Source organism: Tursiops truncatus, chromosome 10, assembly GCF_011762595.2.
Source record: "Tursiops truncatus isolate mTurTru1 chromosome 10, mTurTru1.mat.Y, whole genome shotgun sequence".
Taxonomy (NCBI): domain Eukaryota; kingdom Metazoa; phylum Chordata; class Mammalia; order Artiodactyla; family Delphinidae; genus Tursiops; species Tursiops truncatus.
In genome coordinates, this window is record NC_047043.1 from 100,683,822 (window position 1) to 100,710,203 (window position 26,382).

General features: G+C 45.9%; 1 protein-coding gene across 1 annotated transcript in view; it reads right to left on the reverse strand.

The window, feature by feature from the left end:
• CFAP92 (cilia and flagella associated protein 92 (putative)) overlaps positions 1–26,382 on the reverse strand; it is a 139,453-nt gene that overhangs the window by 34,973 nt on the left and 78,098 nt on the right. Inside the window, exons 20-21 of the mRNA XM_073787768.1 lie at positions 17,638–17,832; positions 16,743–17,040 (exon numbers count right to left, since the gene is read on the reverse strand). Of these exons, the coding sequence (XP_073643869.1) occupies positions 16,743–17,040; positions 17,638–17,832 (493 nt within the window). The remainder of the gene's footprint in view (positions 1–16,742; positions 17,041–17,637; positions 17,833–26,382) is intronic.

Consider the following 26,382-nt stretch of genomic DNA (forward strand, 5'->3'; position numbering starts at 1 on the left):
AATCAGCTTGCTGTACACTACACCAAACCCCCACTTTGGAAATCAACTGTAGTACAACATACCATCAGAATTAAGCTGAAAAAGAAGTAAAAGGAAAGAAATGGGCATGCTTTCGCCTCGGGGCCCCGTGATAGGCGCTGGTGTCACATCCCCAGCAGCCTGGCAGCCTGGGGTCCCAAGGGTGCACTGAGTGGAGCCGAGAGACGTGAAGAGGCGTGCCTGCAAATGCACCCCTTAAAGCTGTCCTGTCCGTTCCTTTATGGGGGGAACCAAACCTTCAGAACCTAGGTGGGCCTTCGAGAGCTAAAAGGAGCCAAGTGCACCCAACCATGGGGGACCATCTAGGCTGCAGGAGATTCAAAACGTGACCGAGCCTCCACGGCTGCTGCTGGTGGGCTTCCCACATCCGGCCTCCTTGCCAGGAGTCACCCCACCTACACACCGCAGCACCCGCAGCTTTAGCCAGGTTTCGAATTTTTCGGGGCGTAGAAGCTTAAAGGGAGAGGTAGTGACACACAAGCCCTTGGTGTTGCCTCTGGCACCTTCCCCTCTACTTCACAGCCCAGCAAGATGACTCCCCCTACGCTTTTGGTTGCCGAGGAACCAGAGCTGGCATGAAGAAATGCTGCCGCCTTGTGAACGTTTCGCGGAACAACAACTTTTACAACCGGTGTTTAAGGGCACATCATACTTCAGGAGCCTGTGGGGCTTTTAACTACAGGTGTGCTCAAAACTCACCCGGGTTAGGCAACCGAAAAAAAATTCGAAACACACAGACACCCTCAAAGCCCAAATTTCAGGAGGGAAAGTTACTCACACTGTTTAAAAAAAAAAAAAATACACCACGACAAATGCAGAAAGTCACTCATTATTTGACAAATGCCATCCACCGGTAAAGAGGCGTCGCGCTCACAGCGGAGAATGGCCAGCATCAAAAAGTCCAAACATCGATGGGAATGAGTGGTGAAAAAGGGAACTTCCAGCTCGGTGAGTGCAAATGTACATTGGTGACCGCCACTATAAAGCACTGTATCCCAGTTCCTAGAAAACTAAAGAGAGCGACCCTATACTTCTGCAGTCCACTCCTGGGCGCTACTCCGGAAAATCCATAATTCAAAAAGACACAAGCACCCCAACGTTCTTTGCAGCACTATTTACAACGCCAAGACACACAACAAGTAGTCCAGCGAGTGATGAATACATAAACAGGAGGTCCTACGTGTATACAAGGAACGTTTACTCACCAGCAAAAAGATGAAATAAATGCCATCGAAGCAACATGGATGGACCTGGGCCCCCAAACACTGAGTGAAGTCAGACAGACAGAGACCCACAGCATATAATATCACTTATAAGGAAGGGAAACATACATACAACTGAACTAGTATACTAACAGAAACAGAGTCACCGACTTTCAGATTTAAGCTAGGGTTACCAAAAAGAAAGTGGGGTAGGAGATATAAGTTAGGCGTTTCACATGAACACATACACAGAAAAATACCTATAAACATATATATATATATATTATATATAAAAAAACACGCACTTGACAAGGACTACTGTACAACACCAGGACCTCTATTCACGTTCTGCAATAACCTATACGGAAAAGGAATCCGAAAATAGTAGCTGTATTACATGTTAACTCAATCAGCTTGCTGTACACTACACCAAACCCCACTTTGGAAATCAACTCTAGTACAACATACCATCAGATTAAGCTGAAAAGAAAGTAAAAGGAAAGAAATGGGCATGCTTTTCGCCTCGGCCCCGGTGATAGGCGCTGGTGTCACATCCCAGCAGCTGAGCAGCCTGGGGTCCCAAGGGTGCACTGAGGTGGAGCCGAGAGACGTGAAGAGGACGTGCCTGCAAATGCAGCCCTTAAAGCTGTCCTGTCTCTTCCTTTGTGGGGGGAACCAAACCTTCAGAACCTAGGTGGGCCTTCCGAGAGCTAAAAGGAAGCCAAGTGCACCCAACCATGGGGGACCATCTAGGCTGCAGGAGATTCAAACCGTGACCGAGCCTCCACGGCTGCTGCTGGTGGGCTTCCCACATCCGGCCTCCTTGCCAGGAGTCACCCCACCTACACACCGCAGCACCCGCAGCTTTAGCCAGGTTTCGAATTTTCGGGGGCGTAGAAGCTTAACAGGGAAGAGGTAGTGACACACAAGCCCTTGGGTGTTGCCTCTGGCACCTTCCCCTCTAATTCACAGCCCAGCACCAGACTCCCCCTAAAACTTTTGGTTGCCAGAGAACCAGAGCTGGGCATGAAGAAATGCTGCCGCTTGTGGACGTTTCCCGTAACAACAACTTTACAACCGGTGTTTAAGGGCACATCATATTCAGGAAGCCTGTGGGGCTTTTAATACACGTGTGCTCAAAATCACCCGGGTTAGGCAACCGAAAAAAAATTAGAAACACACACAACCCTAAAAGGCCCAATTTGAAGAGGGAAAGTTTACTCACACTGTTTAAAAGAAAATACACACCACGACAAATGCATATCACTCAGATTATTTGACAAATGCCATCCACCGTGTAACGAGGATCGCCTCACAGCGGGAAGAATGGCCAGCATCAAAAAGTCTACAACAATCGATGGGAATGAGCGTGGAGAAAAGGGAACCTTCCAGCTCGGTGAGTGCAAATGTACATTGGTGACCGCCACTAGAAAGCACTGTATCCCAGTTCCTAGAAAACTAAAGAGAGAGCGACCCTATACTACTGCATGTCCCACTCCTGGGGCTACTCGGGAAACATATATTCAAAAAGACACAAGCACCCCAACGTTAACTGCAGCACTATTTACAATCGCCAAGACACACAAACAAATAGTCCAGCGAGTGATGAATACATAAACAGGAGGTCCTACGTGTATACAAGGACCTGTTACTCAGCCAGCAAAAAGAATGAAATAATGCCATCAGAAGCAACATGGATGGACCTGGGATGCCAAACACTGATGAAGTCAGTCAGACAGAGAGGACCCACAGCATATAATATCACTTATAACAGGAAGGGAAACATACATACAACTGAACTAGTATACCAAACAGAAACAGAGTCACCGACTTTCAGATTAAAGCTAGGGTTACCAAAAAAAAAGTGGGGTAGGAGATATAAGTTAGGCGGTTCACATGAACACATACACAGAAAAATAACTATAAACATATATATAAAATACGCACTCGACAAGGACTACTGTACAACACCAGGACCTCTATTCAACGTTCTGCAATAACCTATACGGAAAGGAATCCGAAAATAGTAGCTGTATTACATGTGTAACTCAATCAGCTTGCTGTACACTACACCAAAACCCCACTTTGGAAATCAACTCTAGTACAACATACCATCAGAATTAAGCTGAAAAAGAAAGTAAAAGGAAAGAAATGGGCATGCTTTTCGCCTCGGGCCCCGGTGATAGGCGCTGGTGTCACATCCGCATGCTGAGCAGCCTGGGGTCCCAAGGGTGCACTGAGGTGGAGCCGAGACGTGAAGAGGACGTGCCTGCAAATGCAGCCCCTTAGCTGTCCTGTCTCTTCCTTTGTGGGGGGAACCAAACCTTCAGACCTAGGTGGGCCTTCCGAGAGCTAAAAGGAAGCCAAGTGCACCCCAACCATGGGGACCATCTAGGCTGCAGGAGATTCAAACCGTGACCGAGCCTCCACGGCTGCTGCTGGTGGGCTTCCACATCCGGCCTCCTTGCCAGGAGTCACCCCACCTACACACCGCAGCACCCGCAGCTTTAGCCAGGGTTTCGAATTTTCGGGGCGTAGAAGCTTAACAGGGAAGAGGTAGTGACACACAAGCCCTTGGTGTTGCCTCTGGCACCTTCCCCTCTAATTCACAGCCCAGCACCATGACTCCCCCTAAAACTTTTTGGTTGCCGAGAACCAGAGCTGGCCATGAAGAAATGCTGCCGCCTTGTGGACGTTTCCGTACAACAACTTCACAACCGGTGTTTAAGGGCACATCATATTCAGGAGCCTGTGGGGCTTTTAACGACACGTGTGCTCAAAACTCACCCGGTTAGGCAACCGAAAAATATTAGAAAACACACACCCTCAAAAAGCCAAATTTGAAGAGGGAAAGTTTACTCACACTGTTTAAAAAAAAAAACACCGACCACGACAAGAAGCATAAAGTCACTCATTATCCGACAAATGCCATATCAACCGTTAACGAGGCGTCGCCTCACAGCGGGAAGAATGGCCAGCATCAAAAAGTCTACAAACAATCGATGGGGAATGAGCGTGGAGAAAAGGGAACCTTCCAGCTCGGTGAGTGCAAATGTACATTGGTGACCGCCACTAGAAAGCACTGTATCCCAGTTCCTAGAAAACTAAGGAGAGAGCGACCCTATACTACTGCAGTCCACTCCTGGGGCTACTCCGGAAAATCCATAATTCAAAAGACACAAGCACCCCAACGTTAACTGCAGCACTATTTACAATCGCCAAGACACACAAACAAGTAGTCCAGCGAGTGATGAATACATAAACAGCAGGTCCTACGTGTATACAAGGAACTGTTACTCAGCCAGCAAAAAGATGAAATAATGCCATCAGAAGCAACGTGGATGGACCTGGGATGCCCAAACACTGAGTGAAGTCAGACAGACAGAGGAGGACCCACAGCATATAATATCACTTATAACAGGAAGGGAAACATACATACAACTGAACTAGTATACCAAACAGAAACAGAGTCACCGACTTTCAGATTAAAGCTAGGGTTACCAAAAAGAAGTGGGGTAGGAGATATAAGTTAGGCGTTTCACATGAACACATACACAGAAATACCTATACTATATATATATATTATATATTATTTAAAACACGCACTTGACAAGCTACTGTACAACACCAGGACCTCTATTCAACGTTCTGCAATAACCTATACGGAAAAGGAATCCGAAAAATAGTAGCTGTATTTCATGTGTACTCAATCAGCTTGCTGTACACTACACCAAACCCCACTTTGGAATCAACTCTAGTACAACATACCATCAGAATTAAGCTGAAAAAGAAAGTAAAAGGAAAGAAATGGGCATGCTTTTCGCCTCGGGCCCCGGTGATAGGCGCTGGTGTCACATCCCAGCAGGCTGAGCAGCCTGGGGTCCCAAGGGTGCACTGAGGTGGAGCCGAGAGAGGTGAAGAGGACGTGCCTGCAAATGCAGCCCCTTAGAGCTGTCCTGTCTCTTCCTTTGTGGGGGAACCAAACCTTCAGAACCTAGGTGGGCCTTCCGAGAGCTAAAAGGAAGCCAAGTGCACCCCAACCATGGGGACCATCTAGGCTGCAGGAGATTCAAAACGTGACCGAGCCTCCACGGCTGCTGCTGGTGGGCTTCCCACATCCGGCCTCCTTGCCAGGAGTCACCCCACCTACACACCGCAGCACCCGCAGCTTTAGCCAGGGTTTCGAATTTTCGGGGGCGTAGAAGCTTAACAGGGAAGAGGTAGTGACACACAAGCCCTTGGGTGTTGCCTCTGGCACCTTCCCCTCTAATTCACAGCCCAGCACCATGACTCCCCCTAAAACTTTTGGTTGCCGAGGAACCAGAGCTGGGCATGAAGAAATGCTGCCGCCTTGTGGACGTTTCCCGTAACAACAACTTTACAACCGGTGTTTAAGGGCACATCATATTCAGGAAGCCTGTGGGCTTTTAACGACACGTGTGCTCAAAAATCACCCGGGTTAGGCAACCGAAAAACAATTAGAAACACACACACCCTCAAAAGGCCAAATTTGAAGAGGGAAAGTTTACTCACACTGTTTAAAATAAAAAATACACACCACGACAAATGCATATCACTCATTATTTGACATGCCAATCCACCGTGTAACGAGGCGTCCGCTCACAGCGGGAAGAATGGCCAGCATCAAAAAGTCTACAAACAATCGATGGGGAATGAGCGTGGAGAAAAGGAACCTTCCAGCTCGGTGAGTGCAAATGTACATTGGTGACCGCCACTAGAAAGCACTGTATCCCAGTTTCCTAGAAAACTAAAGAGAGAGCGACCCTATACTTCTGCAGGCCCACTCCTGGGCATTACTCGGGAAATGCATAACTCAGAAAGACACAAGCACCCCAACGTTCTTTGCGGCACTATTTATAAACGCCAAGACACAGAAACAATAGGCCAGCGAGTGATGAATACATAAACAGCAGGTCCTACGTGTATACAAGGGACCGTTACTCAGCCAGGATAAAGGATGAAATAATGCCATCGGAAGCAACATGGATGGGCCTGGGATGCCCAAACACTGAGTGAAGTCAGTCAGACAGAGGAGGACCCACAGCATATAATATCACTTATAGGAGGAAGGGAAACATACATACAACTGAACTAGTTTACTAAACAGAAACAGAGTCACCGACTTTCAGATTAAAGCTAGGGTTACCAAAAAGAAAGTGGGGTAGGAGATATAAGTTAGGCGGTTCACATGAACACATACACAGAAAAATACCTATAAACATATATATAAAACACGCACTCGACAAGGACTACTGTACAACACCAGGACCTCTATTCAACGTTCTGCAATAACCTATACGGAAAAGGAATCGAAAATAGTAGCTGTATTACATGTGTAACTCAATCAGCTTCCTGTACACCTACACCAAACCCCACTTTGGAAATCAACTCTAGTACAACATACCATCAGAATTAAGCTGAAAAAGAAAGTAAAAGGAAAGAAATGGGCATGCTCTTCGCCTCGGGCCCCGGTGATAGGCGCTGGTGTCACATCCCAGCAGGCTGAGCAACCTGGGGTCCCAAGGGTGCACTGAGGTGGAGCCGAGAGACGTGAAGAGGACGTGCCTGCAAATGCAGCCCCTTAGAGCTGTCCTGTCTCTTCCTTTGTGGGGGGAACCAAACCTTCAGAAACCTAGGTGGGCCTTCCGAGAGCTAAAAGGAAGCCAAGTGCACCCCAACCATGGGGGACCATCTAGGCTGCAGGAGATTCAAACCGTGACCGAGCCTCCACGGCTGCTGCTGGTGGGCTTCCCACATCCGGCCTCCTTGCCAGGAGTCACCCCACCTACACACCGCAGCACCCGCAGCTTTAGCCAGGGTTTGGACTTTTCGGGGGCGTGAAGCTTAACAGGGAAGAGGTAGTGACACACAAGCCCTTGGGTGTTGCCTCTGGCACCTTCCCCTCTAATTCACAGCCTAGTAAGATGACTCTCCCTAACGCTTTTGGTTGCCAACAAACTAGAGCTGGCCACGAAGAAATGCTGCCGCCTTGTGGACGTTTCGCGGAACAACAACTTTACAACCGGTGCTCAGGGCACCTAATACTCACAGAGCCTGTGGGGCTTTTAATAACACGTGTCTTCAAACTGACCTGGGTTAGGTAACCGAAAAAACATTCGAAACACACAGACTTTCAAGAAGCCCAATTTCAGGAGGGAAAGTTTACTCACACTGTTTAAAAAGAAAAACCCCGACCACGACAGGAAGCAGAAAGTCGCTGATTATCCGAGAAATGCATATCAAAATTCTAAAGTGGCATCATCTCGCAGCAGGCGGTATGGCCAGCATCAAAAAGTCTACAAACAATCGATGGGGAATGAGTGTGGAGAAAAGGGAACCTTCCAGCTCGGTGAGTGGAAATGTACATTGGTGACCGCCACTAGAAAGCACTGTATCCCAGTTCCTAGAAAACTAAGGAGAGAGCGACCCTATACTACTGCATGTCCACTCCTGGGGCTACTCCGGAAAATCCATAATTCAAAAAGACACAAGCACCCCAACGTTAACTGCAGCACTATTTACAATCGCCAAGACACACAAACAAGTAGTCCAGCGATGATGAATACATAAACAGCAGGTCCTACGTGTATACAAGGAACTGTTACTCAGCCAGCAAAAAGAATGAAATAATGCCATCAGAAGCAACGTGGATGGACCTGGGATGCCCAAACACTGAGTGAAGTCAGACAGACAGAGGAGGACCCACAGCATATAATATGCACTTATAACAGGAAGGGAAACATACATACAACTGAACTAGTATACCAAACAGAAACAGAGTCACCGACTTTCAGATTAAAGCTAGGGTTACCAAAAAGAAAGTGGGGTAGGAGATATAAGTTAGGCGTTTCACATGAACACATACACAGAAAAATACCTATAAACATATATATTATATATATATATATATATATTAAAAAAAACACGCACTTGACAAGGACTACTGTACAACACCAGGACCTCTGTTCAACGTTCTGCAATAACCTATACGGAAAAGGAATCCGAAAAATAGTAGCTGTATTACATGTGTAACTCAATCAGCTTGCTGTACACTACACCAAACCCCACTTTGGAAATCAACTCTAGTACAACATACCATCAGAATTAAGCTGAAAAAGAAAGTAAAAGGAAAGAAATGGGCATGCTTTTCACCTCGGGCCCCGGTGATAGGCGCTGGTGTCACATCCCAGCAGGCTGAGCAGCCTGGGGTCCCAAGGGTGCACTGAGGTGGAGCCGAGAGACGTGAAGAGGACGTGCCTGCAAATGCAGCCCCTTAGAGCTGTCCTGTCTCTTCCTTTGTGGGGGGAACCAAACCTTCAGAACCTAGGTGGGCCTTCCGAGAGCTAAAAGGAAGCCAAGTGCACCCCAACCATGGGGGACCATCTAGGCTGCAGGAGATTCAAACCGTGACCGAGCCTCCACGGCTGCTGCTGGTGGGCTTCCCACATCCGGCCTCCTTGCCAGGAGTCACCCCACCTACACACCGCAGCACCCGCAGCTTTAGCCAGGGTTTCGGACTTTCGGGGGCGTGAAGCTTAACAGGGAAGAGGTAGTGACACACAAGCCCTTGGGTGTTGCCTCTGGCACCTTCCCCTCTAATTCACAGCCCAGCACCATGACTCCCCCTAAAACTTTTGGTTACCGAGGAACCAGAGCTGGGCATGAAGAAATGCTGCCGCCTTGTGGACGTTTCCCGTAACAACAACTTTACAACCGGTGTTTAAGGGCACATCATATTCAGGAAGCCTGTGGGGCTTTTAACGACACGTGTGCTCAAAAATCACCCGGGTTAGGCAACCGAAAAATAAATTAGAAACACACACACCCTCAAAAGGCCAAATTTGAAGAGGGAAAGTTTACTCACACTGTTTAAAATAAAAAAATACACACCACGACAAGATGCATATCACTCATTATTTGACAAATGCCAATCCACCGTGTAACGAGGCGTCGCCTCACAGCGGGAAGAATGGCCAGCATCAAAAAGTCTACAAACAATCGATGGGGAATGAGCGTGGAGAAAAGGGAACCTTCCAGCTCGGTGAGTGCAAATGTACATTGGTGACCGCCACTAGAAAGCACTGTATCCCAGTTCCTAGAAAACTAAAGAGAGAGCGACCCTATACTTCTGCAGGCCCACTCCTGGGCATTACTCGGGAAAATGCATAACTCAGAAAGACACAAGCACCCCAACGTTCTTTGCGGCACTATTTATAAACGCCAAGACACAGAAACAAATAGGCCAGCGAGTGATGAATACATAAACAGCAGGTCCTACGTGTATACAAGGGACCGTTACTCAGCCAGGATAAAGGATGAAATAATGCCATCAGAAGCAACATGGATGGGCCTGGGATGCCCAAACACTGAGTGAAGTCAGTCAGACAGAGGAGGACCCACAGCATATAATATCACTTATAGGAGGAAGGGAAACATACATACAACTGAACTAGTTTACTAAACAGAAACAGAGTCACCGACTTTCAGATTAAAGCTAGGGTTACCAAAAAGAAAGTGGGGTAGGAGATATAAGTTAGGCGGTTCACATGAACACATACACAGAAAAATACCTATAAACATATATATAAAACACGCACTCGACAAGGACTACTGTACAACACCAGGACCTCTATTCAACGTTCTGCAATAACCTATACGGAAAAGGAATCCGAAAAATAGTAGCTGTATTACATGTGTAACTCAATCAGCTTCCTGTACACCTACACCAAACCCCACTTTGGAAATCAACTCTAGTACAACATACCATCAGAATTAAGCTGAAAAAGAAAGTAAAAGGAAAGAAATGGGCATGCTCTTCGCCTCGGGCCCCGGTGATAGGCGCTGGTGTCACATCCCAGCAGGCTGAGCAACCTGGGGTCCCAAGGGTGCACTGAGGTGGAGCCGAGAGACGTGAAGAGGACGTGCCTGCAAATGCAGCCCCTTAGAGCTGTCCTGTCTCTTCCTTTGTGGGGGGAACCAAACCTTCAGAACCTAGGTGGCCTTCCGAGAGCTAAAAGGAAGCCAAGTGCACCCCAACCATGGGGGACCATCTAGGCTGCAGGAGATTCAAACCGTGACCGAGCCTCCACGGCTGCTGCTGGTGGGCTTCCCACATCCGGCCTCCTTGCCAGGAGTCACCCCACCTACACACCGCAGCACCCGCAGCTTTAGCCAGGGTTTGGACTTTTCGGGGGCGTGAAGCTTAACAGGGAAGAGGTAGTGACACACAAGCCCTTGGGTGTTGCCTCTGGCACCTTCCCCTCTAATTCACAGCCTAGTAAGATGACTCTCCCTAACGCTTTTGGTTGCCAACAAACTAGAGCTGGCCACGAAGAAATGCTGCCGCCTTGTGGACGTTTCGCGGAACAACAACTTTACAACCGGTGCTTCAGGGCACCTAATACTCACAGAGCCTGTGGGGCTTTTAATAACACGTGTCTTCAAAACTGACCTGGGTTAGGTAACCGAAAAAACATTCGAAACACACAGACTTTCAAGAAGCCCAATTTCAGGAGGGAAAGTTTACTCACACTGTTTAAAAAGAAAAACCCCGACCACGACAGGAAGCAGAAAGTCGCTGATTATCCGAGAAATGCATATCAAAATTCTAAAGTGGCATCATCTCGCAGCAGGCGGTATGGCCAGCATCAAAAAGTCTACAAACAATCGATGGGGAATGAGTGTGGAGAAAAGGGAACCTTCCAGCTCGGTGAGTGGAAATGTACATTGGTGACCGCCACTAGAAAGCACTGTATCCCAGTTCCTAGAAAACTAAGGAGAGAGCGACCCTATACTACTGCATGTCCACTCCTGGGGGCTACTCCGGAAAATCCATAATTCAAAAAGACACAAGCACCCCAACGTTAACTGCAGCACTATTTACAATCGCCAAGACACACAAACAAGTAGTCCAGCGAGTGATGAATACATAAACAGCAGGTCCTACGTGTATACAAGGAACTGTTACTCAGCCAGCAAAAAGAATGAAATAATGCCATCAGAAGCAACGTGGATGGACCTGGGATGCCCAAACACTGAGTGAAGTCAGACAGACAGAGGAGGACCCACAGCATATAATATGACTTATAACAGGAAGGGAAACATACATACAACTGAACTAGTATACCAAACAGAAACAGAGTCACCGACTTTCAGATTAAAGCTAGGGTTACCAAAAAGAAAGTGGGGTAGGAGATATAAGTTAGGCGTTTCACATGAACACATACACAGAAAAATACCTATAAACATATATATATATATATATATATATATATATTAAAAAAAACACGCACTTGACAAGGACTACTGTACAACACCAGGACCTCTGTTCAACGTTCTGCAATAACCTATACGGAAAAGGAATCCGAAAAATAGTAGCTGTATTACATGTGTAACTCAATCAGCTTGCTGTACACTACACCAAACCCCACTTTGGAAATCAACTCTAGTACAACATACCATCAGAATTAAGCTGAAAAAGAAAGTAAAAGGAAAGAAATGGGCATGCTTTTCGCCTCGGGCCCCGGTGATAGGCGCTGGTGTCACATCCCAGCAGCCTGAGCAGCCTGGGGTCCCACGGGTGCACTGAGGTGGAGCCGAGAGAGGTGAAGAGGACGTGCCTGCAAATGCAGCCCCTTAGAGCTGTCCTGTCTCTTCCTTTGTGGGGGGAACCAAACCTTCAGAACCTAGGTGGGCCTTCCGAGAGCTAAAAGGAAGCCAAGTGCACCCCAACCATGGGGGACCATCTAGGCTGCAGGAGATTCAAAACGTGACCGAGCCTCCACGGCTGCTGCTGGTGGGCTTCCCACATCCGGCCTCCTTGCCAGGAGTCACCCCACCTACACAGGGCAGCACCCGCAGCTTTAGCCAGGGTTTCGAATTTTCGGGGGCGTAGAAGCTTAACAGGGAAGAGGTAGTGACACACAAGCCCTTGGGTGTTGCCTCTGGCACCTTCCCCTCTAATTCACAGCCCAGCACCATGACTCCCCCTAAAACTTTTGGTTACCGAGGAACCAGAGCTGGGCATGAAGAAATGCTGCCGCCTTGTGGACGTTTCCCGTAACAACAACTTTACAACCGGTGTTTAAGGGCACATCATATTCAGGAAGCCTGTGGGGCTTTTAACGACACGTGTGCTCAAAAATCACCCGGGTTAGGCAACCGAAAAATAAATTAGAAACACACACACCCTCAAAAGGCCAAATTTGAAGAGGGAAAGTTTACTCACACTGTTTAAAATAAAAAAATACACACCACGACAAGATGCATATCACTCATTATTTGACAAATGCCAATCCACCGTGTAACGAGGCGTCGCCTCACAGCGGGAAGAATGGCCAGCATCAAAAAGTCTACAAACAATCGATGGGGAACGAGCGTGGAGAAAAGGGAACCTTCCAGCTCGGTGAGTGCAAATGTACATTGGTGACCGCCACTAGAAAGCACTGTATCCCAGTTCCTAGAAAACTAAAGAGAGAGCGACCCTATACTTCTGGAGGCCCACTCCTGGGCATTACTCGGGAAAATGCATAACTCAGAAAGACACAAGCACCCCAACGTTCTTTGCGGCACTATTTATAAACGCCAAGACACAGAAACAAATAGGCCAGCGAGTGATGAATACATAAACAGCAGGTCCTACGTGTATACAAGGGACCGTTACTCAGCCAGGATAAAGGATGAAATAATGCCATCAGAAGCAACATGGATGGGCCTGGGATGCCCAAACACTGAGTGAAGTCAGTCAGACAGAGGAGGACCCACAGCATATAATATCACTTATAGGAGGAAGGGAAACATACATACAACTGAACTAGTTTACTAAACAGAAACAGAGTCACCGACTTTCAGATTAAAGCTAGGGTTACCAAAAAGAAAGTGGGGTAGGAGATATAAGTTAGGCGGTTCACATGAACACATACACAGAAAAATACCTATAAACATATATATAAAATACGCACTCGACAAGGACTACTGTACAACACCAGGACCTCTATTCAACGTTCTGCAATAACCTATACGGAAAAGGAATCCGAAAAATAGTAGCTGTATTACATGTGTAACTCAATCAGCTTCCTGTACACCTACACCAAACCCCACTTTGGAAATCAACTCTAGTACAACATACCATCAGAATTAAGCTGAAAAAGAAAGTAAAAGGAAAGAAATGGGCATGCTCTTCGCCTCGGGCCCCGGTGATAGGCGCTGGTGTCACATCCCAGCAGGCTGAGCAACCTGGGGTCCCAAGGGTGCACTGAGGTGGAGCCGAGAGACGTGAAGAGGACGTGCCTGCAAATGCAGCCCCTTAAAGCTGTCCTGTCCGTTCCTTTCTGGGGGGAACCAAACCTTCAGAACCTAGGTGGGCCTTCCGAGAGCTAAAAGGAAGCCAAGTGCACCCCAACCATGGGGGACCATCTAGGCTGCAGGAGATTCAAACCGTGACCGAGCCTCCACGGCTGCTGCTGGTGGGCTTCCCACATCCGGCCTCCTTGCCAGGAGTCACCCCACCTACACACCGCAGCACCCGCAGCTTTAGCCAGGGTTTGGACTTTTCGGGGGCGTGAAGCTTAACAGGGAAGAGGTAGTGACACACAAGCCCTTGGGTGTTGCCTCTGGCACCTTCCCCTCTAATTCACAGCCTAGTAAGATGACTCTCCCTAACGCTTTTGGTTGCCAACAAACTAGAGCTGGCCACGAAGAAATGCTGCCGCCTTGTGGACGTTTCGCGGAACAACAACTTTACAACCGGTGCTTCAGGGCACCTAATACTCACAGAGCCTGTGGGGCTTTTAATAACACGTGTCTTCAAACTGACCTGGGTTAGGTAACCGAAAAAACATTCGAAAAACACAGACTTTCAAGAAGCCCAATTTCAGGAGGGAAAGTTTACTCACACTGTTTAAAAAGAAAAACCCCGACCACGACAGGAAGCAGAAAGTCGCTGATTATCCGAGAAATGCATATCAAAATTCTAAAGTGGCATCATCTCGCAGCAGGCGGTATGGCCAGCATCAAAAAGTCTACAAACAATTGATGGGGAATGAGTGTGGAGAAAAGGGAACCTTCCAACTCGGTGAGTGGAAATGTACATTGGTGACTGCCACTAGAAAGCACTGTATCCCAGTTCCTAGAAAACTAAGGAGAGAGCGACCCTATACTACTGCATGTCCACTCCTGGGCGCTACTCCGGAAAATCCATAATTAAAAAGACACAAGCACCCCAACGTTAACTGCAGCACTATTTACAATCGCCAAGACACACAAACAAGTAGTCCAGCGAGTGATGAATACATAAACAGGAGGTCCTACGTGTATACAAGGAACTGTTACTCAGCCAGCAAAAAGAATGAAATAATGCCATCAGAAGCAACATGGATGGACCTGGGATGCCCACACACTGAGTGAAGTCAGACAGACAGAGGAGGACCCACAGCATATAATATCACTTATAGGAGGAAGGAAAACATACATACAACTGAACTAGTATACCAAACAGAAACAGAGTCACCGACTTTCAGAATAAACCTAGAGTTACCAAAAAGAAAGTAGGGTAGGAGATATAAGTTAGGCGGTTCACATGAACACATACACAGAAAAATACGTATAAACACATATATAAAACAAACACGCACTGGGCTTCCCTGGTGGCGCAGTGGTTGAGAGTCTGCCTGCCAATGCAGGGGACACGGGTTCGTTCCCCAATCCAGGAAGATCCCACATGCCGTGGAGTGGCTGGGCCCTTGAGCCATGGCCTCTGAGCCTGCTTGTCTGGAGTCTGTGCTCCGCAACGGGAGAGGCCACAACAGTGAGATGGCTGCGTACCGCAAAAAAAAAAAAAAAAAAAAAAAATTGACAGCTACCAGCATTTGTGAGGATGTGGAGAAACTGGAACCCTCGTGCATTGCGTTTGGTGACATAAAATGGTGGACATATGGTGAAAAACTGCTTGACAGTTTCTTAAAATGTTAAACATAAACTTATTAAATGACCCAAAAATTCTACTTCTGTGGCTTCCCTGGTGGTGCAGTGTGTAAGAATCCACCTGCCAATGCAGGGGATACGGGCTTGAGCCCTGGTCCAGGAATATCCCATGTGCCACGGAGCAACTAAGCCTGTGTGCCACAACTACTGAGTCTGAGCTCTACAGCCTGCGAGCCACAACTACTGAGCCCACACGCCTAGAGCCTGTGCTCCACAACAAGACAGGCCACCGCAGTGAGAAGCCCGTGCACCGAAACGAAGAGTAGCGCCCGCTCGCCGCAACTAGAGAAAGCCCACGTGCAGCAACGAAGACCCAACGCAGCCATAAATATATATATATATATATATATATATATATTTTAAAGATTGAAAAAAAATTCTACTTCTGGGGCTTCCCTGGTGGCACAGTAGTTTAGAATCCACCTGCCAACGCAGGGGACGTGGGTTCGAGCCCTGGTCCAGGAAGATCCCACATGCCGCGGAGCAACTAAGCCCGTGCACCACAACTACTGAGCCTGCGCTCTAGAGCCCGCGAACCACAACTACCGAGCCTGCGCTCTAGAGCCCGTGAGCTACAACTACTGAGCCCACATGCCACAACTACTGAAGCCCGCGTGCCTAGAGCCCATGCTCTGCAACAAGAGATGCCACCGCAATGAGAAGCCCGCACACCACAACGAAGAGTAGCCCCCGCTTACCGCCACTAGAGAAAGCCCACACAGCAATGAAGACCCAACACAGCCAAAAATAAATAAATAAATAAAATTGTAAAAGTTGAAGTTAATGAATTAGGAAAGCAGGAAAAGTAAACTGATTGATAAATCAAAGAACCGGTTCTTTTGAGAAAGCTAAAAACTTGAACACTGACAGAAAAAAACCACCACCTCCTTGTCGATTTTCATAAAGAAGGCACATATATAAAACTTAGAGACTTCTAAGACGACTTTTACTAGAGATTGGGGTGGGAGGGCCAGGCAGTGGCTTCACCCACACAGCCCATGGGTGGGCTTCACTCATACACACTACGAGTTCAAGGCACACCTCAGATGTTGGCGTTTTTAAGCCTTTTTGGTTGGTATGGGCTGAGGGAGGCCCTTGGCCATTCAGGCCACATGCACCTGACCTTCCATCACCTCACCAGCTTCAGTCTCCTGTTCTCTTCCCCTCTACGCACATTTTCTCACACAGGTTAGTTTGTCTCCTGTGTTGCTTGGACATCATATGGCATCCATGCCTTCAGCAGCTTAAGCAAAATGTTAACACACACACACAGTTCTTTCTCTAAGATGAACTCCAGGGCCAGGGGAAAGGAATTACACATAAGAGGGTTCCTCTTCACCTTTCAAGAAGGACAAGATACTCCAGGGTTGGGAGGCAAAGCTCCTGGCACAGTTGTGCCCTGCAGGCAGCACCTCCTGCCCATCCCGCCTGGGAACCCTGCCCAGGGAAACAGACACAGGCCGCAGGAGGCCCGGGACGCCTGGGGGTGGGAGCGCCTACCTGGATCAGGCTGTACTTCTGGTCTCGGTTCTTCAGGACCATGGTGTTCCGCCACTGCAGGCACTTCTCCTGGTGGGCCTGGATCTCAGAAGTGAGGGTGGAATTCCGGCTCCGGAAGTCCTCCAGATTGGGGGCAGGAGGAAGGGACATAGCCAGCAGTTTTCCCTCTGTAAGATCTTCCGGGGAAATGGGCAGCCCAAACTCCTGGCTCAGCCCCTTGATCATGGAGGAGGAGGGCAGCAGGTCCCCGGTGATCACCTCCCTGAGCCTGGAGCTGTAACGGCAGATGCAGTAGATCCTGGAACACAGAAGAGGCCCACTCAGCCTGCCTGCCCGGCACGACAGGTCAGACGGTCTCCGTTTCATGAGAGGAAACGAAAACACAGAGAGGTTGATGAGCTGATCCCGGGTCACCCAGCTCGTGCACGAGAAGCTTAGATGCCGCGTGCTGAGCCCACGGGGTTGGGGTGTGGGGAGCTGTCCCCTTCCCTCTCCCCTCTCAGTCCCCCCGCAGTTAAAGGCTTCCCACTTTCTGCTTTGATTATTTTTCGGTCCCGATGGCCTTATTCCCTACCTCGCACCAACCCACACCCCACCAGGGAGTGGCCTCGACAGGCTGGCCGTCGGGGGTGTGGACCACAGAGCTCCTTCCCGCCCAGGCAGAGGGTACGAGGCACAGAGCCTCATGTCAGCACAGTTCGAGGACTGAGTAGTCACCCCCACCCCCACCAGGGTGAGCGGACGCCCCCCTCTCTCCCGCCCCAACCCCCCCTTTTTAAAAACACATTCAGCAGGCACAGCTGTGGTTCGGGTTAGGCTGCCCTCTGTCCGCCGCACACTTCCGAAGCCCCCCTGGCAGAGCGTGCGGGACGGCGGGGCACGGGTCGGGCCGCACCTGCTCAGTGCCTGAAAGACCTGCCGCGGCACCGTGTTGCGCACGTAGAGCACTGCGTGCTTCATCAGCTGCGCCAGCGGCCGGGACAGGTGCACGTGGTACGGGACGGTCTCCAGGTCGGCGTAGAGGCGGCGGCGGAAACGCAGCTGCGAGTTGTAGAGCGCCTTGTAGGAGCCGGGCTCTGCCTGCGGGACCCTGCAAGAAAAAAGAGGGGCCCCACGCCGCTGCCGCTCTGCCCGCCACAGAGCTCGGCACTTTCCCAGGGCCACTGGTGGTGGAAACGCTGGCACTGGCCTGGGCTTGCTTGGGTCTCGCTGTCCCCGCCCCATCTCTGTTTCCTCCCCCTCCCCTACCGACCCGCCCCTCCCACCGACTCTGCGTCCCCCACCCCCACCCCCCACCCCCCCCGACCTTTGAGCCACCCGCTGTATTGGGCTCAGGTTCCTCCACCTTCCTGAACCCGGTGAATCCGCACGGAGCCTGTGCATCCCACCCTGAGTCTGTGTGTTGGGGTGGCGGTGGTTCCCCTTTGTGGGGGGTCCCTGTTCAAGTCTTCTGCCCATTCCTCCACTGGGATGTTTTTACTGTTTTCTCATTCATTCACAGGCGTTTCTGTACTCTCAGAATACTAGCTCCATACATTGCAAATACTTTTTTCTCAGTTTGTGGCTTTTCTTTTCGCAATTTTTATGGTCTTTGGGTGAAGAGAAGTTACTAATTTTAATATAGCCAAACCTGTCATTTTTTCCTTTATTTTTTCTACTTCTGTCTTACTCAAGAAGTCTTTCTTTATTCTGAGGTCATGAATATGTCCTCCTGTAGCACTATCTAAAAGCTTTACAATTCAACTTTTTAAAAATAGATGTTTCTTCTACAAGAAAGTTGAGAACATACAACGGGAAAAAGACAGTCTCTTACATAAGTGGTGCTGGGAAAACTAGACAGCTACGTGTCAAAGAATGAAATTAGAACATTTTCTCATACCATATATAAAATAAACTCAAAATGGATTACAGACCTAAGTATAAGACCTGAAACTCTTAGAAGAAAACATAGGCAATATGTTCTTTGACACTGGTCTTAGCAATAATTTTTTGGATCTGTCTCCTCAGGCAAGGGAAACAAAAGCAAAAATAATCAAATGGGACCTAATCAAACTTAAAAGCTTTTGCACTGCAAAGGAAACCGTCAACAAAATGTAAAGGCAACCTACTGAATGAGAGAACATTGGCACATGATATGTGATATGGGGCTAATATCTAAAATATATAAAGAACTCCTACAACTCAGTGTTAAAAAAACAAACAACCCAATTAATAAATGGGCAGAAGACCTGAATAGGCATTTTTCCAAAGAAGACATACAGATGGCAAACAGGTACATGAAAAGATGTTCAATATTACTAATTATTAGGGAAATGTAAATCAAAACCACAATGACGTATCACCTCACAGAATGGCTATCATCAAAAAGACAAGAAATAAAGTGTTGGTGAGGATGTGAAGAAAAGGGAACCCTCCTACACTCTTGGTGGGAATGTAAACTGGTGCAGCCACTATGGAAAACAGTATGGAGATTCCTCAACAAATTAAAAATAGAACTACCATATGATCCAACAATTCAACTCCTGGGTATGTATCCAAAGAAAGTGAAAACAATACTTTGAAAAGATATATGCACCCCAATTTACAACAGCCAAGATATGTAAGCAACCTAAGTGCCCATCAGCAGATGAATGGATAAAGAAGACACGATATATAGATACAGTGGAATATTGCTCTGCCATTAAAGAGGATGAAATTTGCAACAACATGGATGGACCTTGGAAGGTATTAAACTTAGTAAAATAAGTCAAACAGAGAAAGAGAAATACTGTATGTTCTCACTTATGTGTGGAATCTGAAAAATAAAACGAACAAGATATTTCTGGTGAAACCTGAGTAAGAACAGACAACTGTGGTCTAGTTAACTGCACTGCATCCATCAATATGTCAGATGTCACCACTGGGGGAGACAGGGTGTTGGGGTACCTGGAACCTCTCTATAATTTCTGCAACTTATTGTGAGTCCATAATTATTTCAAATAAGCTTTTACTCTGTCTGGGATTGATTTTTGTGAACTGTGTGAGCCAGCAAATTAGGAAACTCTCAGCGAATAAGGAATAAAGTGGAACTTCCTCAAGTTGATAAAGGACATCTACAAAAAACCTACACGTAATGGGGAAAGACTGCCTTCCACCAAAGACCAGAAACAAAGCAAGGATGTGACAACTCTTATATAAAATAGTACTTCAAGTCTTAGCTAGCACCCTAAGGAAATGAAGATATACAGCCTGGAAAGGAAGGAATTAAACTATTGCTATTTGCAGATGACATCTTGGTCAGTGTAGAAAATCCCAAGGAATCTACCAGAAACAATCAATCAGACGAACAGAACTCCTCAAACCAATAAGTGAGTTTAGCAAGGCTGTAGAATCAACATAGAAAAATCAATTATATTCTATATACAAGCAATGCACAGCTGGAAACTGAAATTAAAAAACACAGAACCATTTAAAAATCACTCAAAAAGTAAAATACTTAGATATAAATCTACCAAATACGTACAGGACTTGTATGCTGAATATGCTGATGAAAGAAATTTTAAAAATTTTTAAAATTTTAAAAAATGTAAATAAGTGGAAATCTAAATAAATATTCACGGATTGGAAGGCTCAAATAGTTCTCTCCAAATGATACATAGGTTGAGCATAATTTCTATCAACATTCTAGAAAGATGTTTTGTAGATACATACAGCATATTGTAAAATTTATATGAAAAGGCAAAGGATCTAGAACAACAAAAACAATTTTGAAAAAGAATAAAGTGGCCTGACTTTGATTATATAGCTACGGTCATCAAGACTTTGTAGTATTGGTGAAGGGACAGACACAGAAATCAATGGAGCAGAATTGAGAACCCAGAAATAGATCCACACAATTATGACCAACCGATTTTTTATAAAGATGCAAAAGCAATTCAGTAAAGGAATATAATATTTTCAACAAATGATGCTGTAGCTATTGGATATATGTAGGCTAAATGAAACACAACAAAAACTCAACCTAGGTTCCAGTTCAAGACGGTGACGGAGGAAGATCCTGAAGATCTTCCTTGGGAAGATCTTCCTTGGGAACAGCTTCTTGGGAGGGAGATCCTCCTCCCAAGGACACACCAAATCTACAGCTCCATAGGGAACAATTTCCTCTGGGGAGAAAGATACAAAAACAAAAACTAAAAACTAGCTGAATGACCCCTTCACATAGGGCAAAAGAGAAACCAGCCACATCAAAACAGAATTCCAAATAAGATGAGCCCAGAGACCCGCACCAACACACTATAATTAAAAGGTCAAAAGCTAACGACAAGGAGAGAAGCTTAAAAGCAGCAAGAGAAAAACAACTTGTTACACACAAGGGAACTCCCATAAGACTATCAGCAGATTTTTAAGCAGACACTTTGCAGGCCAGAAGGGAGTGGCACGATATATTCAAAGCGCCAAAAGAAAAGACCTTCCAACAAAGAATACTCTACCCGGCAGTTATCATTCAGAATTGAAGGAGAGATAAAAGAGTTTTCCATATAAGAAAAACTAACAGAGTTCATCACCACTAAACTGGCCTTATAAAAATGTTAAAGGGACTCCTTTCAGTTGAAAAGAAAGGATGTTAATTGCTAACAGAAAACATGAGACTGATCAAGATGGCAGAGTAGTAGGACACAAAGCTCGCTCTCTCCCACATCTACAACAAAAATACATCTACATGTGGAACGATTCTCACAGAATATCTACTGAACGCTGGCAGAAGACTTCAGACTGCTGTAAGGGCAAGAAAATCTCCGTGTAACCAGGTAGGAAAAATGAAAAAGAAAGTGAGAAAGGTATCCGGATGGGACCTGCACCCCTGGGAGGGGGCTGTGAAAGAGGTAAGGTTCATGCACCCTGGGAAGCCCCCTCACCGGCAGGGAGATCTGCCAGGACAGAAGGGGAGCTTCAGAGCCTCTGAGAAGAATGCAGCAGTCAGTTCGTGGCAGCCAGAGCAGAGGGAGAACTGCACAGATGGTCAGTACCGCAGACCTGCACTCACCAGCCTGACATGTGCATCCCCAGTGCTGGCAGGGGCTGGGTGCTGGAACTTCGGCTCCAGAGATCAGAACCAGGGAGAGGACTGGGGTTGGCTGTGTAGAGACAGACTTGGGGGCGGGGGGATGAATCCGGTGCCACCACAGCTGGGGGTATAAGCGGAGGAAGCCTGAGCTGCCTCAGAGGCCGGTCAGCATTGTTTGGGTGGTGTAGGAGGGGAGAGGTGGGACCTAGACTATAGCCTTTTTTCCATGTATGTGTGCTCCCAGAGGGCAAGACACTGCCTGCCCAGGCTCCAGGGGCAGTTACAGACCTCTACCACCATCCACCCTGATGCCAGGAATGGTCACAATCCCCCACTAAAACCCTCCCAGACCCTAGGAGTGGTTGAGGGACTGCACCAACTCCTGCCCAGAACGCAGGAGTGGTTGTGAGCCTCCACCAACTCCCTCCTGAACAAGACTGGTCATGGGCCACTGACGCACCTGCCCAGGCGCCAGGAGTGGGCGAGAGCCCCAGCCACCACCTTCCTGCACAATGAAAACACAACCATACAAAATCTATGGGACACAGCAAAAGCAGTTCTTAGCGGAAAGTTCATAGCAATACAGGCCTTCATCAAAAACAAGAAAAATCTCAAATGAACAACCTAACCTACCACCTAAAAGAATTAGACAAAGAAGAACAAACAAAACCTAAAGTCAGCAGAAGGAAGGAAATAATAGAGATCAGGGAGGAAATAAAGTAGAGATTTTTTTTAAAAATAGAAAAAAAATCAACAAAACCAAAAGCTGGTTCTTTGAAAGGGTAAACAAAATAGACAAACCTCTAGCCAGGCTCACCAAGAAGAGAGAGAATCCAAATAAACAAAATAAGAAAAGAGAAAGGAAAAATCTCAACTGATACCATAGAAATACAAAACACCATGAGAGAATACTATGAACAATTATATGCCAACAAATTTGGCAACCTAGAAGAAATGGAATTGTCTAGAAACATACAGCCCACCAAAATTGAATCAAGAAGAAATAGATAATTTCTACAGACCAATCACTAGAAGTGAAATCAAACCTGTAATAAAAAACTTCCTACAAAAAGAAGTCCAGGATCACATGGCTTGACAGGCGAATTCTACCAAACATACAAAGAAGAACTTACACAGATTCTTCTCAAACTCTTCGAAAAGATTGAAGAGGAGGGAACACTCCCAAAGACATTCTGTGAAACCACAATCACCCTGATACCAAAACCAGACAAAGATACCACCAAAAAAAGAAAATTACAGGCCAATATCTTTGATGAATATAGATGCAAAAATTCTCAACAAAATATTTGCAAACCAAATCTAACAACACGTAAAAAAGATCATACACCATGGCCAAGAGGGATTCATCCCAAGTTCACAAGGATGGTTCAGTATAGACAAATCAATCAATCTGATACACCACAACAACAAAAGAAAAGACAAAAAATACCTTGACAAGAACACCACATAAACAAAAGAAAAGACAAAAACCACATGATAATCTCAATACATGCAGAAAAAGCATTTGACAAAATTCGACATCCATTCACGAAAAAACTCTTACCACAGTGGATTTAGAGGGAACATATCTCAAAATAGTAAAAGCTATTTATGACAAACCTACAGCCAATTTAATGCTCAATAGTGAAAAGCTGAAAGCCTTCCCCTAAAATCTGGAAAAAGACAAGCATGCCCACTCTCACCACTTCTCTTCAACATACTATTGAAATTCCTAACCACAGCAATCAGATGAGAGAAAGAAATTAAAGGTATCCAAATTAGAAGGGAAGAGGTAAAATGGTCATTATATGTAGATGATATGACACTATATATAGAAAACCCTGAAGACACCACACAAAAACAACTAGAACTGATAAATTAATTCAACAAGGTAGCAGGATACAAAATTAACATACAGAAATTGGTGGCAGGCTTCCCTGGTGGCGCAGTGGTTGAGAGTCCACCTGCTGATGCAGGGGACATGGTTCATGCCCCAGTCCGGGAAGATCCCACATGCCGCGGAGCGGCTGGGCCTGTGAGCCATGGCCTCTGAGCCTGCACGTCCAGAGCCTGTGCTCCGCAACGGGAGAGGCCACAACAGTGAGAGGCCTGCGTACAGCAAAAAAAAAAAAAAAAAAACCTTTTAAAATTGCAAACCAGAGCAGAAGCAAGAAGAACTACAATCCTGCAGCCTGTGGAACAAAAACCACATTCACAGAAAGACAGACAAGATGAAAAGGCAGAGGGCTATGTACCAGATGAAGGAACAATATAAAACCCAAAAAAACCCCAACTAAATGAAGTGGAGATAGGCAACCTTTCAAAAAAAGAATTCAGAATCATCATAGTGAAGATGATCCAGGACCTCGGAAAAAGAATGGAGGCAGAGATCGAGAAGACGCAAGAAATGTTGAACAAAGACCTGGAAGCATTAAAGAACAAACAGAGATGAACGATACAATAACTGAAATGAAAACTACACTAGAAGGAATCAATAGCAGAATAAGTGAGGCAGAAGAATGGATAAGTGACCTGGAAGACAGAATAGTGAAATTCACTGCTGCAGAACAGACTAAAGAAAAAAGAATGAAAAGAAATGAAGACAGCCTAAGAGACCTCTGGGACAACATTAAACGCAACAACATTCGCATTATAGGGGTCGCAGAAAGAGAAGAGAGAGAGAAAGGACCAGAGAAAATACTGAAGAGATTATAGTTGAAAACTTCCCTAACATGGGAAAGGAAATAGTCACCCAAGTCCAGGAAGCGCAGCAAGTCCCATACAGGAGAAACCCAAGGAGAAACATGCCGAGACACACAGTAATCAAACTGGCAAAAATTAAAGATGAAGAAAAATTATTGAAAGCAAGGGAAAAACGAAAAATGACATACAAGGGAACTCCCATAAGGTTAACAACTGATTTCTCAGCAGAAACTCTAACAAGCCAGAAGAGAGTGGCATGATATACTTAAAGTAATGAAACGGAAGAATCTACAAACCAAGATTACTCTACCCGGCAAGGATCTCATTCAGATTCAAGGGAGAAATCAAAAGCTTTACAGACAAGCAAAAGCTCAGAGAATTCAGCACCACCAAACCAGCTTTACAACAAATGCTAAAGGAACTTCTCTCAGTGAGAAACCCAAGAGAAGAAAAGGACCTACAAAAACAAACCCATTAACAATTAAGAAAATGGTCATAGGAACATACATATCGATAATTACCTTAAACATGAATTAAATGCTCCAACCAAAAGACACAGGCTTGCTGAATGGATACAAAAACAAGACCCATATATATGCTGTCTACAAGAGACCCACTTCAGACCTAGGGACACACACAGACTGAAAGTGAGGGGATGGAAAAAGATATTCCATGCAAATGGAAATCAAAAGAAAGCTGGAGTAGCTATACTCATATCAGATAAAACAGACTTTAAAACAAAGAATGTTACAAGATACAAGGAAGGACACTACATAATGATAAGGGATCAATCCAAGAAGAAGATATAACTATTATAAATATATATGCACCCAACATAGGAGCACCTCAATACATAAGGCAACTGCTAACAGCTATAAATCGACAGAATATAAATCGAGGAAATATATATATATATAGCTAACAGCTATAAAAGAGGAAATCGACAGTAACACAATAATAGTGGGGGACTTTAACACCTCACTTACACCAATGGACAGATCATCCAAAATGAAAATAAATAAGGAAACAGAAGCTTTAAATGACACAATAGACCAGATAGATTTAATTGATATTTATAGGACATTCCATCCAAAAACAGCAAATTACACTTTCTTCTCAAGGGCACACGGAACATTCTCCAGGATAGACCATATCTTGGGTCACAAATCCAGCCTCAGGAAATTTAAGAAAACTGAAATCATATCAAGCATCTTTTCTGACCACAACACTATGAGATTAGAAATGAGTTAAGGGAAAAAAACGTTAAAAACACAAACACGTGGAGGCTAAACAATACATTACTAAGTAACCAAGAGATCACTGAGGAAATCAAAGAGGAAATCAAAAAATACCTAGAGACAAATGACAATGAAAGCACGACAATCCAAAACCTATGGGATGCAGCAAAAGCAGTTCTAAGAGGGACGTTTATAGCTATAAAAGCCTACCTCAAGAAACAAGAAAAATCTCAAGTAAACAATCTAAACTTACACCTAAAGGAACTAGAGAAAGAACAACAAACAAAACCCAAAGTTAGCAGAAGGAAAGAAATCATAAAGACCAGAGCAGAAATAAATGAAATAGAAACAAAGAAAACAATAGCAAAGATCAATAAAACTAAAAGCTGGTTCTTTGAGAAGATAAACAAAATTGATAAACCATTAGCCAGACTCATCAAGAAAAAGAGGGAGAGGACTCGAATCAATAAAATTAGAAATGAAAAAGGAGAAGTTACAACAGACATCGCAGAAATACAAAGCATCCTAAGAGACTACTACAAGCAACTCTATGCCAATAAAAATGGACAACCTGGAAGAAATGGACAAGTTCTTAGAAAGGGATAACCTTCCAAGACTGAACCAGGATGAAACGGAAAATATGAACAGACCAACA